The 16,695-nt window shown below is 36.8% G+C and overlaps 1 protein-coding gene across 1 annotated transcript; it reads left to right on the top strand.

Moving 5' to 3' along the window:
• Positions 1 to 266: 266 nt before the first annotated feature.
• LOC137743314 (uncharacterized) lies at positions 267 to 9,654 on the top strand. Its single transcript, XM_068483181.2, has 14 exons — positions 267 to 739; positions 1,133 to 1,302; positions 2,536 to 2,639; positions 3,777 to 3,843; positions 5,260 to 5,352; positions 5,433 to 5,597; positions 5,704 to 5,844; positions 5,939 to 6,016; positions 6,750 to 6,862; positions 6,942 to 7,002; positions 7,731 to 7,898; positions 8,568 to 8,669; positions 9,046 to 9,135; positions 9,268 to 9,654. The coding sequence occupies exons 1-14, from the start codon at positions 448 to 450 to the stop codon at positions 9,328 to 9,330; spliced, it is 1,707 nt and encodes a 568-aa protein (XP_068339282.2). The 5' UTR covers positions 267 to 447; the 3' UTR covers positions 9,331 to 9,654.
• Positions 9,655 to 16,695: the final 7,041 nt, after the last annotated feature.

The raw sequence follows: 16,695 nt of genomic DNA, 5'->3' as shown, positions 1-16,695 counted from the left end.
AGCTTCCGCACTGTGCACATGGTTATGTAACTCTCACGTGACGGGCAGCATTCCTTGATTTCAGTCAGGGTGTGTCAGGTAACATGTCAAATCATATTACCTGATAATATTAACTGGTCGATTTCTAGTTAAATCATATTACCCTTTTACTTAAACGGAAGTTACTTGATACGATCTATTAAGATATCAAGTATAACACGAAAACAACATGAGCATAAAAAATACGACACAAATGCCAGGTCTACCTAGACGCTTCTCTCTTTAATGAATCCTTTTTTTTCATAAAAAAAAATAAGTAAAAAAAATTAACCAATCAAGAGTTCAGCAAGAGTCAGTCCACACTAAACTAACACAACCCCCACTCTCCCTTCTGACCTGCTCTTTGTTTCCTCCGATCCCAAACGCTCGGACCCACAGAGAGAGGGGAGAGTAGATCCCAATCGGAGAATGGCTACCGCTCAAGCGACGCCCGGCGGCGGCAGGCGCCAAGTGTTGGAGTCTATGTACTCGATGATTGCGCTCGTCTTCATCATCTTCGCCTGCGTTGAGCTCTGCGACGCCGCCACCGTCGTCGACGTGTATCGGCTGATCCAGTACGACATCTCTGGTGCTCCTTTCGGATCTCGGCTCGCCAACCTCAACCACCATGCTGGCTCTTTGAACTTCGCTTCTGGCTCTGATCTCTCCCGTACTGTCCTCATCATCCCCTTACACGAACTCAACATCTCCTTCGTCACTGGTACTACTACTATTACCACTCTCCAGATTAAGATTTGAATAAATCTCAGAAATGCTTCTCAAAAGTGCTTCGATAATTTTACTTCTAAAATGCTGATTAGTAACAATTCCGGCATTCGAATAAGTTCTTGACGTATTGAATGCAGGGCTCTAAATTTCCTTTCTCTAACAGCTCGTTAAAGTGAAAAAATTGATGTTTAAGTAACTGAATAACATATTGCGGTTTGAATGTTGAATATATGAATGCTCGAGACCAAATTAAGCAGAATGTTTAATATGATTGTTTCTAAAAATATAACTAATTTAAGTGAGCTTGTTAAGTTGGTTGAGTACCGACCAGCCTTTCCGTTGGTGATTTTGTGATTGCTGATCAAGATTGGTAATCATATTGCAGAATACATTACCCAGAAGCAGCCTCTGGGAGGTTTGCTGTTTTTGCTGCCCCAGATATTTAGTATTGAAAACAGAGAAAGGGCAACGAGCAATCATCAAACTGATGGAGAGGTGCCAATGAAGAATTATCTGGCCGAACTTGAAAAATTACTTATTCATTCCAAGATACCTGTGAGTCAAACAGCCATAACTTTTTCTTGTTCTTTTTACATTCAGGCAATTGTTTTTTGGTTTCTTGCAGCTCCCAAGTGATGGTTTATGATACCCGTGTGCCTATGCATATGCTGTTGTATTTAGCTTTATGATTGCTTGACAGCTAGCTTCTATAGTTTTCCTCGAGCCTTCCTATGTAAATTTATGAAATAGTGATTAAATGATGAATGTTTATTTTCTGACTTGTTTGTAGGAACATTAGTTGGTAGGTTTCTGAATATTTCAGTGTCCTTCCGTGGTTTAAGATATATGATTAACTTTTTCCCCTAATTTTCTCCACCACTGAACCGTACGCTTGAGGTTCTTTATTTGATCAGTATGGCATATATTCTCAACATAACTTTGGTAGAAACAGCTACTAGCTTAATTTGTGAAATCCAATGCAATCTTAGTTTTCCCAGTAAACTGCCCCAGTAATTGTTTTTCATTCCTTTTATTATCTTGCATTTTGAGTTTGAACCAATCAATGAAAGCAAAGCAAAGTACTTGCACCATAATTGGCGTTGTGGTGCATATGTTTTTTTTTTTGTGAGCATTTGTTTAAGAATACATTCACCAGCAATACTAAACTTGAAAATGGCAAGTAGATTCGTAAAAAAGGCCTTCTACGTTAACTTTTACATCATTTACACTTCCAATGTATCTTTTTTATCTTTAAAAAAAATAAATAAATAAATTACACTCTATTGTATATACGTTTGCCTAGAATTTGGGTTTCATGGAAGAACATCTAAACCTATTATCTATTTTCCATCCACTGCATGTTATTGACCAAAGAAGGATCAATGAATTATTCTAGGATTTCTTAGAATATGCATAGTATTTTATACGTATCTATGCTTACCAATAAGGGTGAAATATTGATCCTTGATTGTTGTACAATATGTTGTAAGAACTTTATTTGGAAACTTATTATGTGCTTTTCTAATATAGTCAATGGGAAACTAATATGTAGGTTCTAGTTTCAGAAGCAATTAATTGCATTCAGCATTCATAAATGAAATTGTATTGGTTCATGTTAATTCTTTCCTATCTGTGATTCACTATTTGAATGTTTGAATTTTGTTTGTTTGGAGAATTCATATATTAGGATGGGAGTAATTCTAAGTCTTAGTTGCGTTTTGCTTATTTAAGTGTTTATTAAATTATTTTTTCTAAAAGATATTTTTGTGGTGGTGTGTTCTGTTACAGTATCCTGTATATTTTGCTTTTGAAGATGATGATATTGAGGCTGTGTTGGCTGATGTCAAGCGGAATGATGCCACTGGTCAACCTGCTACTGCAACTACTGGCGGGTAAGTAAATGGCTATATGATTAATATTAAGGAAAACTAACGAAAAGGGCTTGAAAACTTTAAGTTTTAACGATAAGGAAAAATTAAAGAGTAAAGTGAATAGTACCAGGATTGACTTTTTAGTGTAAAAATGTGGTTTTTCGTTAAAGTGAACAGTACCGCGGGCTTTTCGTTAAAACTCCCTTAATATTATGAAACTTATTTGACAGATAGCTGCAGAGTATAATGTGCATCTTAAATTAGAATTTTCTGAATTTCAAATCGATGATATGCCAGAAAATATTGGTCTTAGAGAGTGATTTCTAGTGAGAGTGAGTTACATTGGGAGGGTGGTCCCTCTAGCGAGTTCGGGCCCTTATACCTTTTACTTGGAATGCCATACCAAGGATGCAAAGATTGCACAGAATCATTGCGTTACAAGTTCATCAGGATTCTAGAGGGGTGGCAATCAGAATTCCTGAAATAAATAAACTTATAGCTACTTCCAGAAGGTGGATTTTGGTGCAGCTTTCTGGTCATAGGAGGGTTAGAGGTTTAGAGAAAGGAATCTTAATTCCCATGGGATGTGAGCTGGTTTTGGCTAGGACAGCTGGAGGGGAAAAGAATAAAAGAACATAGGTCTGTAGACAAAATATTTGGAGACCGAGTTTGTTAAAGGTGGTTGTGCAAAACCACAAAGAGTTTTTTTGGGGGACTAGAAACTTGAAACTTGTAGTGTGAAAATACATATATGGTTGCTGATTCAGGAGATCTTTTCGATGACGTCTAGAAAACAAGTACAACTTATACAGCAATAAGCTTTTGTTCTTATCCTCGTTGTTTGTTTTCCTTTGTATATCATTATTTTTCTGACCTCATCTATTATTTTTCTTCTGCTCAATTCTAAAGATTTCAATTGTGCTTTTTTGAAGGAAAATATTTTAATCTTAATTATGCTTTAAATGCATACATATGGTTCTGTTTGTGGTACTGTTACTTCTGTATGATTGTCATTGTTCGCATCAGGCCTTTTAGGTATATCAGTAACAACTCACACTATACTTGTATATCCTTGTTTTGCACAAGCTTGAGGAGGCTTATAATGTTTAGTCATGGAACACCTCTGAATCACTTTCTTTTTCTGGTCGCATTTCGCAGATACAAGCTTGTTGTTTCAGTGCCAGAACCTAAAAAGCGCGCATCACCCACCATCACAAACATTCAGGTTTAAGCTAAAAAAGTTTCTTGTTTATTTTTTCATTTTTATTTATTTATTTCTTTTGCCGTTGGCGTCCTCTTTCATTGGGTATTGAGATAGATAATAGTTATGAGTATGCTCCATGGGGAAATTTTTCCAAGTTGAATCATTGTAGTTGGGTCCATAAAGTTCTCCAAGGTTCTACAATAACTCTACTGGTCTGACCTTTTCACCAAGTTTTTAACAAAATTCATGCACTGTTTACGTGTGAAACCAAATTGGTGTGTTTGTAACTAATTGTTATTGAAGTTAATAGGCACGTATAAGTGTATCGAATTGTTTGGGATATATATTCTAAGCTTTATGGAAGATGAGTGTTTCTTTTTTCCCAAATATAAACAGCACACGTAAAAATGATGGCAACAAAAATGACCCCCAGTTTGTGGTAGCAAGAGAGTTTCTCAGAGTGTTCAAGAACATGACTAGTATTGTCGATGAGGATGATGAAGACTATTACGTCAAAAACGATAAAAGAGGCTCCTAACAATAATCTTCACATCCGTTCCAAAAATGAGTTTTCCATCATTAGGCTTCAAGACATGACTAGTAACTCCAATGCACCCTCGAAGAGTATTAGGTTTTGATTACAATTCCGTAAAAGACTTGCTTTGTTTTTAGAACATGACTTGTTATTCTACTTGACCCTGGACTGCTCTTATAATGTGTTGGGTACATTTCCCTGTACACGACTAAAGCTTTACTGCTTTTATGGATTGCATTTTAGCTGATTGGAACAAAGAGTTAAGTGATGGAGAAGTTGTTAATAATTTTGGCTTATCATATTACCTTAAGTAGTCCCCCAGGATTTATTTGTTGCCTATGTATTGATTAGTTGTATTCAATAGGATTTGAGTTTTTGCAGTCTTTTCCTGCAATGGTAGAGGTGTTAAAGCTATGCTAAGCTCAAAAAGTGTTCCAAACCTGTTAAGTAACAAGTTGACAACTTATGTTGCAATAACAACTTGACAACTTATGTTGCAACCAGAATACCTTTAGTATGCATAGGAGCTGGTTGACATTGTGATTCATTGTAATACATTAAAGTGAAGTGAGGTCATTGCACATATATTCCACCATTTTGTAAAACTCAATGGCCGGCCAAGATTATCTAGTTTCTCAGTTCTGTATTCATATTAGCATCTTGGAGATAAATATTTGTTAACATGGTACGTCACCTGTACTAAATATTTTCACACTTCTGAGTGTCGGTCCGGTTTTAGTTGTAGTCTTGTAACCTTATTCTGCAATTAGCATCAGCAAATGTTTTCATAGGAGCGTCATTGTAATTGGAAACCCTTTATTGGAAGATTGAACATGCAGTTGTTTGTGTTTAGTTTGCTTCACTTTGTTTGGAAATTGAATGTTTCTTTTTGATGAATATAGGGATGGTTGTCAGGACTGAAAACAGAGGGGGAAGCAAATCAGCTTCCAACTATTGCTATAGTAGCATCTTATGACACTTTTGGGGCAGCTCCTGTATGTAACTTTACTGCATATTGTCAATAACTTCAGCTACTTTAATCGTCATAAAGGTCTAAATTTTCTTATGTTTATAGGCTTTATCAGTGGGAAGTGATAGCAATGGAAGCGGTGTTGTGGCACTTCTTGAGATTGCTAGGTTGTTTTCTGTTCTTTACTCCAATCCTAAGACAAGAGGAAGGTATAATTTACTTTTCGGGTTAACATCAGGAGGACCTTATAACTACAATGGAACTCATAAGGTGCTCATCTCTTCCTGGTTTATTACAGCTAGCATTTTGTCTCCAAGTCACTTAAATATTTTTCCTCTCTTTATCTTGTGTATTTCTTATTTATTTTCATTTACAGTGGCTTCGGAGCTTTGATCAACGCCAGCGTGAGAGTATTGACTATGCTATATGCTTGAATAGTATTGGCTCATGGGACAAGGACTTGTGGATTCATGTGTCTAAACCACCAGAAAATGCCTACATAAAGCAAATTTATGAAGTAAGCTAATAAAGTTTTACAGAATATACTACAAGTTGTATGTTGAATTACATTGAGTTCTGCTAGTATGGTTTAAATGTGGGATTTGCTGTAGGGTTTCTCTAATGTAGCAGAAGAACTGGGCCTTAAAGTTGGTCTGAAGCACAAGAAGATTAATATCTCAAATCCCCGAGTAAGCACCCGTTTTTTGGTGAACTAAGAATATTTGGTTATGTTGTGGCCGAACAATTTAATGATAATATTTCAAATCCCCGAATAAGTATATTGCTAAATGCCTCAAACTAGGAAAGATGTTTGGTTATCTTGCACTTTATTCTTGGAAGCAATATAACTATTATTTATTATAGCTCTGGAAGTAGATTGCTTTGGTTTTCCTCAGGTAATAAACTGGTATCTGGGTTGGTTGAAAATCTTGTATTTGGGGAATTTTGTGATACCTGCAATCAATTTCATTACTGACTTTGATATGGAAATCCTCAGGGCCCAATATCTTGCTATACTGAAATTTCATGGAAAATGTTTATGACTTGAGAAAATAACTAGAATCCCCTTAATCTAATATCTGGCTCTAGGATAATCAAACTAATCATTGTTATGCATGAGGTTCATTGCAAACTTTTAATCTATTGTCATCTTTACTGATCATCGACATGAATATTCTGCTTGTTTGGTATATGTTGAGGTCATACCTTACACAGACAATTTGTTGATTTGTTTTTAAAATTGTATGTTCTGCTGCTGCAACCAAACAGGACACTACTGATTTGGTGTTTTTGTGGGACTGTAAATCAGTCAGGGTGCATCTTCTTCAAAGTACTAGTCCATTGCTAGAAACATGCTGTATTTTCATCACACTCCTGTACCCTACTGTTTATATCAGGTGATAAACCGTTTTATTGCTGTAGGTAGCTTGGGAGCATGAACAATTTTCACGGCTGAGAGTTACTGCTGCCACTCTTTCTGGACTCCCCGTTGCTCCTGAACTGTTAGAAAGCACTGGCAGTCTTGTTGATGGCAGGTTATTATCTATACCCACGTCTTCTTACTTCTGGAACTTATAAATAAATGGTCTTTTGCTGAGATCTTGGTTTGTGCAGACCTTTTGTGAATGAAACTGCAATCATCAGAAGTGTCAAGCTAGTTGCTGAGAGCCTTGCGGTAGGGTTAATCTATCTGGAAATTACTCTTTATTCATTCCTTCTTTCACATATCTCTCTTGGTTCTAGTACTATCTTTATAAGAATGCAATCATGGTTTTAGTACTTATACTATAGTTTGTAAGTTTTCTACTTTCTCTATTTTTTGTCATGCTTAAGGAGAGAGAACGTTTAGCCATGCTTCGTAGATACCTAAAGCTTCGAAGTATGAGAAGTTTTTGTGGAATCTTCTGTCTGTTATGTTGTTAACATTCCATACATTTGACAACTAGACATGTAGGTCTGAGAGGAGTGGTAGAGTCCATCTAGATAAGCAGCATGTTTGGGTGACTTGAGTTATCGAAGTTGAAACTTCAGGATCATGGTACTTAGAAACTTTGACATTATGCTGTATAGAAACTTGTGACTTGATACTGTAAAAGCAGTTGCACCTGGTGATTGTCATGTCATTCGATATAGAATTTAGAAGGATCTATAACGTAATGGTGTCCGCATCGTCTGCATTATGGATGCAGTTGATTCAGGTCATCATCAACTAGCATTGATGTGGAAATAGTTGCTTGAACAGGAAGTGTGTAACCTTTCGAATTCTGGAATATTAATTGTTATATTTGTCCAATAGAATTCAAAATGGTAGCCAGAAAAATTACTTAATGGGTTGGAAGTAATTGGTTCCTGACCATAATTATTTATAATCTCTAATGTATTATTTCCCTCTATTTTATTCAGAGGCATATCTATGGTCATGAAGGAAAGAACGTTCAAATCTTTGCTGACAACAGTAGTTTAGCAGTTAATCCTTCTTACATAAAATCGTGGTTGGATCTACTGTCACAAACACCTCGAGTGGCGCCATTTTTATCAAAGAATGACCCTTTTATCTTGGCATTGAAGAAGGTTGTACTATCTTCATATTTTACATACATTTCATGGTTTATATCTTCATACTCACAATTGCCTTGATATTATGCTAAAATTTGCTCACTATTTATTAAATAATTATTTACAGATATGCTCTCTAATTTTTCTTAGTGTATGAAGAAGAACAAAGTTATAAAGTTAAAGATATGTTGGATGCATCTAAGGTTTCTCTGTTGTTGACAGTCTTTTGAGCTCAACCTTCAGAAGTTTGGCAATGCTACTTTGCTGGGTTAATAAGTTTCATTTATGGGCTCAACATGTAATTGTCGGATTATGCAATATATGTAATAAAATTTTTGAGTTTCTTAAAATAACTGTCTTTCTGAATTCAAGTTACCTATATTTAGAGATCATTCGTGGCATATGATCAAACTGCGAGCATGCAAAACTTCTCAGAGACATCATGGTAAAGAAACTGGGGACAGCACCTGGTGTGCTTCAGGCTGCCATTTTAGGTGGGGTTGGGTATATATTGTGGTAGACTATGGGATAATCAAGTACATAGAAACCATTAAAAAACGGAGGGAAGGGAGGAACCTCAAATAAAAGAGGAAAGTTTAAACCAACTTGTCTTGTATAAAATTGATTTCCTTTTCATTCCCTTGGTATTTGTTTCTAACTTATCAGAATTGATATTGTCGACAGGAATTGGAAGACAACACAGATGAGGTGAATGTGCAGCATGAGGTGCTTGATGGGATGTTTACTTTCTACGATTCAACTAGGGCTAGCCTTAACGTATATCAGGTACTAATTGTGTATATGAAAAAACAAAATTGTTTGATTGTGTTATTTATGTTGATTTTTGAACCCTATACAAGGGGCATTACATTGAATGACAACTGCCTCTTCGGCTCTTCCTACTGCAAGAGCTTATACTTGCTAGTTTTCTAGTCTAACTCTCAGCTCTTATATCAATCTTCTTTGGTAGTACAATCTCCTTTATAGTGCTCGAGCTTAAATAAATTTCTCATGACGCCTTTTATATTTAAACTGCCATAGAAACATGCTGGTAGGAGTGTTTGAGAATTGTCCGTCATAAAATATGTTGCATTATCTTTTTAATTACCCGTCAGTTCTTTTCTTGGCGTAAAGACTGATCAGCCTAACCATGTTATTTCAGGTGGCTAGTGTGACATTCGATTTGCTGTTGCTTCTGGTCTTGGGATCATATTTGATCGTACTTTTCAGTTTCCTTGTCATCACAACTAGGGTATTGTTCCTAATCCTTACAATACCAAAGCATCGTATATTTGTCCTGCCATTCTCACTTTTTACTTGTAGATTGAATGGAATCGAGCCAGATACCTGAGTTTTTTGAATTGCTTGTGCTGCTCGTTGACAGGGTCTTGATGATCTAATCAGTTTATTCCGACGACCTCCCTCGCGTAAAGTGAAAACAGCTTGATTACCGAAGGTAGGATTGCGCCAGAAAATTGCATTTTTGGTACTGAAGATTCTCTGGCTTAGATTAAAATGACAATTGACTAGTTTGTTAGTGGTTCCATCCATGTCTTGGCCTAGTTCATGTCACGAGGATCATTCAGATGTTCGTTATAGGAAGATGCTTATAGTTTATTGCGCCAGAAAAGCATCAAGGTGCTGAGAATTTTTTCTTTGTCGACGTTTCATATTTTACCCGAGTAATATTTCTGGTAACTTGTATGAATTCGATCGAGTGGGTCGAATAAATAAGGCAAAGGTGAAGATATTTACTTGGTTTTGCTAGAAAGCAACACGATCTTAGATGTTTTCTTTTCCACTCGCTTGTTGCCTAGTGGTAGCAAAAAATTTCGGAGTGATCAATTTTATCACGCGATTGTTTCAACTCCTATAGAATGTGCAAAGTGCGATGTGTTTTCGAGTGAAATTCGAATTGGTCCATTTTTGTTCTGCATTTGCTTGTGTTTTGTTCTAATTAATATAACATTCCCATCGTCTTTGGTAAAAGCAAGTGTACCGCGTAGACATTCATAAACTGCTCTACTGTAATCCTTAGCGGATAACTCCAATTTTGGTTGAATTCCAAAGATCTTAGATAAATCCAAATAGGGTTTTTGTGTACGTTCATCAGTAAATATTTCTAGATTTCAATACACCCAATGCCAGATAGCTGCCAAAAATCAGAAGCCTGAAAACACAGTATGTGCCCCATCCGCACCTTGGTAACTCCAAGTACCCGGATTCGTTACAGTACCCCTTGCGATATTCCAACCGCCCCATGAACTGGTTATTCCTAAACGAGTCGATTTGGAATATATAGATTGTGCTAACGATTCAAGATTCAAAACGAGTTTTTATCTGTTTAGACAAAACTTTAGAAAAAAAAAAAAAAATTGCATACTTAACCTTGGTGGTATTCGGTGAGAGAGAAACTCAAAGCCTGGTTATTGAAGTTGGGTTATTTTTTTGTCTAAGTGCATTTCCAATGTTAGATGAGCCAATACCTTCTTTAGCACACCTAAATGGTAACAATGTCAAAATATAAGTATGATACTCTACTGACGTGTCTTTTGCAATAGGACTCGAATCTCAAGTGATCTCAAGGAATTCCTACTAATTCTTAAGTAGTTAAGTACTATTTATTTTGAAAAGCACGGCTTCAAAAAATTTGATGGGATTGTGAATTGAATACAAGATGTCCAACCAAGTAGTGTAAGTCTCATATTTTTTTCCTCCTACAACCTCTCTCAGTTTGTCGTACATAGAAATAACGAGCAGAATTAAACAGGAGTGTGTAGGGGAAGATAAAGGGGTGGGTTATCATTTTTTGTGTGAATATAGTGAATTTTCCTACACCTTGAAATGACCAAATTGTCCTTCCATATAGATGAGTTATCCAGAAATTTCAGCTCTTATTTCTCATTTTGTAGAGAGAAACAGAGAGGAGAGAGAAATCTCTCTCCCCCAATTCTAGTTCAAAGAAGCCTAAGCCACCCATCTTCTTCATTGAAGAGCTCTCTTTAACCCACCCATCTTCTTCATCCAAGCTCTCTCTCTTCTCTCTCTCTCTCTCTACATTTCGAATTTCGAATATACTCAAGAGCTCTCTCTCTAACCCACTCATCTTCTTTGATTTTTACCTTTTCATTCGTAGGTTTTGCGAACTGGGTTTGCTTAATTTTGCTTTTTGATCGATGGATTTATGGAGTTGAAGTGATTGGTTTGGTGTTTCTTGGAGGAGACCCAAATCCTTCAATTTTGATTTTTTGAATTTTTATTTTATCATTTCTCTGATTTATACGTGGATTTTCATTTCTTCTGTCTTCTCCCTCCCTCTGCTTCCTCTCTTGATCCAATTTACAAGCACCAAAATAGGGTTTGGCTTTTGCTGTAATTAAATGAAAAAACGTATTAAAGGTCAGTTGCCTTTTGGAGAAGAGATAAATTTGACGGAAAAGAGAGAAATCAGAGTGGAAAGAAGAGAGAATGATATGGATGAAATTGTTTCGCATATTCGTTTGCTCTCTTCGTATTAAGCTTTCTCATACACTGTATGTACACAACATGCACATGACATGCTCATGCTATGCTCATAGATCTGGGCTCAACCCAAAAACCCATAACTCACAGCTTTCTCTTCGAAATCAGAAAAATGACCCTAAACTATATATCAAGAATCGAAGATTCATTAATTTGAATTTGGTATCAAATTTGATTGGGTTCAAATATTTCAAGGATTTGAAAAAATTGTAGTTTGAATGGGCACGAAAGAACCCAACTGAATCAAAGAAAATTGTTTCATGAACTCGTTCGCTATTTTTGTATTTCCAGGGTTTGCCTTTAAATCAAAGAAAAAAGTAGTAAACTACGTTAATGCGAAGAGTATCAAAGATGTAAATATGCATCATCTACACATAATACACTATATGTGCCACGCCCCGATCCCAACATACGTCCAGGATAGCACAAAAGTTGTCACGCCCCGATCCCAATATATGTCCAAGATCAACACGTGACATCATCAAATAACTGTATATCTAACATACCCGCCTCCGGAATATATACCAAGCACATCCCAATCCTCGGATTGCGTAGTAATTTTTCGTACACTTTATGGCTGCATCTAACCTCCCGTTAGACTGCCTACGTACCCTCAATAGGGATCAAGCCATTCACAGTTCGTCCGAACATTATACTCAACTTTTATCACAGTACTTTTAAGTGGAAAATCATAGCGCTCATCAATCAATTAATAGAACTTGACATGCTAGAAATTTCTAGATTCAAGGTTACATAACAATCCCACATGATCATTACTATTTCCACTTCATCCATCGCATAAATCATCATGTTTCTCCACATAAAATCACAATACATAGCATGAAACATATTAAAGAATCAACAAAGCACAATATTATTTTCTAGCCACATCGATCAACTAAAACAATCATACTAATAACAATCATATTCAGCGTCATTCCACAATCCTGTCAATTAATCAATTCATGAATCAAAGATGCATGATCTTAGCATAATTACATTAATCAATCAATGCAATAACATATCATTTCACGAATTTAACCAAGGAACTTTATATAATTCCATACTTGGATTATGAGTAATAAACATGGTAATTCTAATTTATATTCACAACGTCTATTAGGGTTAATTCTCATTCACTCGAATCTAGGGTTTTAGATTAACCTTATGGAAATGAGCAAGAGCAAGGATTCCGGAGCGCTCAACGGAATCCAAAATATCAAGCGGTTTCTCGTAATCTACCCAGGCCTATCACATGTATAATCAGTGCCTTCATCATGGAAACGGTGCACAGGCCAACCAAAACTTGGATAAACTGTGAAGCTTGGGTGAGTGACAATAATACAAGTATGTGATATTCAATAAAAGGAAAGACCACCGATCACAGTTTATAAACCTCAAATATGCGTTTATAATTATGAAAACATATTCAAGTCTATGAAACTCTGAATGAGTCACCCAGACATCCAACGATTTTCCTAATTCAAAACCACAAGATTCTTAAAAAACCATTGTTCATATGTACATTAAAAACTAGGGCTAAAGGGACGCAGTTCGGCCGAAACCTACATAAGTAACCAAACAGGAAGTGGCCCCCCAATAGCGGATTAACCAAGCAGAGCCACCCCTGAGTAACCATGTAGGTAGTGACCCCCCATCGCGGATTAACCAAGCAGAGTCACTCCCACGAATCTGTTAGGCAATGATCACCCATCGCGGATTAACCAAGTATGATCACCCCTAAGTATGTATGGCTATAAGGATAGCCCATCGCAGATTAACCAAGCACGATCCATAAATAATATGGTCCCCCATCACGGATTAACCAAGCAGGACCACTAGTGACCCCCCATTGCGGATTAACCAAGCAAGGTCAAGATAACAAAGTAGGTAGTGATCCCCCATTGCGGATTAACCAAGCAGAGTCACACCTACATAACTATTAGGCAGCGATCACCCATTGTGGATTAACCAAGCATGATTACTCATAAGTATACATGGCCATAAGGATCACCCATCGCGGATTAACCAAGCGCGATCCATAAATAATATGGTCCCCCATTGCGAATTAACCAAGCAGGACCACTAGTGACCCCTCATCGCGGATTAACCAAGCAGGGTCATAGTCCCCTATTAGCCCTCAATTTAACAAACATTTCACTATGCAATTCGAATCACTTTTTCACAAATATTACCAATTCATGAATCAAATCACATTTAATAAAAATAGATCGATGGCCAATTATAAAAGAATCACATCTTAATAGAAAACACATTTATAAAACCAAATCATATCCACAAAGGATATTAATATAAGGAATTGGGTAATCACCATATCACATATATTAAAGTCGCTCACTTAGACAAGTCCACAAAGCTTCACTGAGTCCGCCGGAAAATTCGACTATTTCTAAAAATTACCAAATTTTATAAGCATGTAGATCTCAATGAGGGGAACAATTTTCATACCTGTGACCAAGGTCAATTTGGCCAAGGTACGCCTGAATTTGTCCACAAACCGCCGGAACCCTAGATTTTAAGAGTTCTTTAATTCGACCAATATGTAACACCACCGCCTCTAAAACTATTTGGGCTTTGTTCCTGGCCCCAAGAGGAGTGGTTTGATGGTGTTGGTGCTCGACATGACCTTCACGATCGTCGGATTCCACCGTGACACCCCTGGAACCCACGGGTTTCATTCTTATCGAATCCGTGTTCAAACCCAATACAATTTGGTTGGAAAAGGAAGAGGGAAGGCTAGGGAGTTGTTTCCAGGTGGCAATTTGCATCGATTCTTCGTGGAACGCCGTGAATGGCATCGAGTTTGCAAGCCGTTGGGTCGAGTCGGCTGCTACCCGATTCCCCCTATTTTCTTCTTCTCTCCTTTCCCCTCCTTTCCCTCTTTCTGATTGGTCCTCCTCCCTCATTTCCTCAGATTAGTTCATTTTACCTCCCATTTGATTGGGCCGAGTCCCCCCTTCTGATTGGTGGCCTTGGTTTTAATTCTGATTGGGTTGAATTCCCACCTGGTGGGAATTCAATTAATATATAAATTTAAGTTTTAATAAAACGAAGGAAATGATTTTGAATGCCAGTAACTTTTCCATTATAATTCCGTTTTGCGAACGGTTTTTACCTACGCACTCATAGGATCAAGCTCTATCCAAAAATATAGATTTTGACCTCGAAAGGTCTACGGATTTTAAATCATTAATTTTGAAACCTCAACCTTCATAACTTGTTTAATTAAAATCTAAATTCAAATAAATTAATATAAATTCCCGAAAATAATATATAATCTCAATAATACAAATACGTAAATTAAAACAGTGAAATCCAGGAACAGGATTTCACAATATGCACACCACATGCACATAATATGTATAGTACATACACATGATATGCACAGAACGAGAGAAACTTTAACGGCAACATAATGGTATAGTGGATACAATTAAAACATAATTGTTATGTATATAAGGTTACAGTGATAGTTTGAAAAATCTTGTTACGTATATCAACCACCGCTTAACCGTGCACGTGGAAAACATGATACTCGTTGTCGTTATTTCACGAACACGCATGACCCTTAATGTCCTCTATGTTTTTTCTTAATTTTGTTTTTTGTTGAGGCCAACTAGGTTGTGGTCATACTTGCTAAATTATAGGGCTCAACATACGTGCATCATAACTACTGAACATTCTTGCTTCTCATATAAAGATGTAGCCATGCACACCATATGCGCACAACATGCACATTACGGAAAAATTTTCACAAATTTCTGCAATTGAACACTTGAACCAGAAATTTTTCCATCCCAGTCTTGTAGCACGTCAAAACTTGAAATTTGTTCCACAACCCATACACCCCAACATGAAATACAAACCCTAATTTAACTTCTAAGTATTAATTCATCTTACAAACAACCCATTTATTCCATAAATCATTGATGAAGGAACTTGGAACTAAATACCCTACCTTACTATGCCTGCTGAAGCTTCAGTCGCCGGAAAAAATGGAACTTTCCGGCCAAAACAGAAAATATGATACAAAATCTAGCTCACTCTTACCTCTCTCTCGCATCCCTTTGTTCAAAATCAGAGGTATGAGGTGAACCCAAAGCCCAACTCACTCTTCTCGCCTTTCTTTAGACTTCCATCGCTTCGAAATCGAAGCTCAGAGATCTGAGAAAGGGAGAGAGAGTAGAGAGAGAAAGTGAGAGAAGAGAGAGGAAGGGTGAGAGAGTAGAGAGAGTAATTAGAAAATGAGAGGAATAACCCATTTATATGTGGGTATTTTAGTTCGATTTTGTGCATAGCTTGTGCATGGCCGGTTTGTCCTATTTTTGTTCCAAGATTAAGAAATTGTTCCATTTTGGAGTATTTTCCTTTTTTTATGACATTTCCCAATTAAGCATGTGTTGAGAATTCAATAGTATATATAAAAACAATTTTTTAATGTACTTTGAGAGAAGGGCAAAGGAAGGGATCAAAATTTTAATGTACTTTGAGAGAAGGGCAAAGGAAGGGATGCTATCCCCTCCGGATCTCTCCCATCAAATTCTAGAGATCCGGAGATCCGGACCCTTGAAATTTGATCAAACCGCTACAAACATGGAGTCCCTCTAAAAGTTATAATAATTGTAGCCATTAGATCAAATTTCAAGGGTCCAGATCTCCGGATCCCTAAGACTTGGTGGGAGAGATCCGGATGGGATCTCTTCCTGCAAGGGAATTGATTAAAACGTGACAAATGGATGGCTGAGGGTTTTTTTATCTGTCATAAACAATTTTTCAAGGGTACTTATCTACTTCAAGGTGCTTAAAAGATTGAGGATAATTCACGAGTATAGAGTTGTTTCCACGACCTTTTATCATCGAAATTCTTTCTCTATGTCGTCAAGGGGCATGAAGTAGTGAAAATACACGCGAAAAAAGGCTCATGCGATGCAATTTTGATGAAATTTATAGCAGAAATTGACGGAGGTAGTACATTTACATTAAAAGAGGATTATGATTTCTCATCTCCAATTTCCCTGACAAACTCGCATATCTACATTCAAGTAGAAAATCTTTCTAACCATCTGCCAATGCCATAAATCAAATTTGATAACTCAAGCTCCATCTCCAATTTGCATTTAATTGTTTTTGTTGATCTAATGGCCTATTTTTGTTATTTGCTAACAAACTTGGACAAACTTATGCAAGATTTCCTCAAAGGAAACACAAAAGTGCAGAAAAATACCTAAAAACTCACTCTTACCTAGCGAAAACAAAATGCGAGACTAAA

This window comes from Pyrus communis, chromosome 11 (assembly GCF_041283825.1).
Source record: "Pyrus communis isolate YQ-2024b chromosome 11, ASM4128382v1, whole genome shotgun sequence".
In the NCBI taxonomy this organism is placed as follows: domain Eukaryota; kingdom Viridiplantae; phylum Streptophyta; class Magnoliopsida; order Rosales; family Rosaceae; genus Pyrus; species Pyrus communis.
The sequence above is the reverse complement of the archived record's forward strand: the minus strand, read 5'-3'. Positions and strand labels throughout refer to the sequence as shown.

Excerpts from the sequence above, each read along its gene's own strand:
- LOC137743314 (XM_068483181.2), top strand. The coding sequence starts at position 448 with ATGGCTACCGCTCAAGCGACGCCCGGCGGCGGCAGGCGCCAAGTGTTG. Across the intron at positions 740-1,132 it reads CAACATCTCCTTCGTCACTG|AATACATTACCCAGAAGCAG; the intron begins GTACTACTACTA and ends ATCATATTGCAG. Across the intron at positions 5,845-5,938 it reads ACATAAAGCAAATTTATGAA|GGTTTCTCTAATGTAGCAGA; the intron begins GTAAGCTAATAA and ends GATTTGCTGTAG.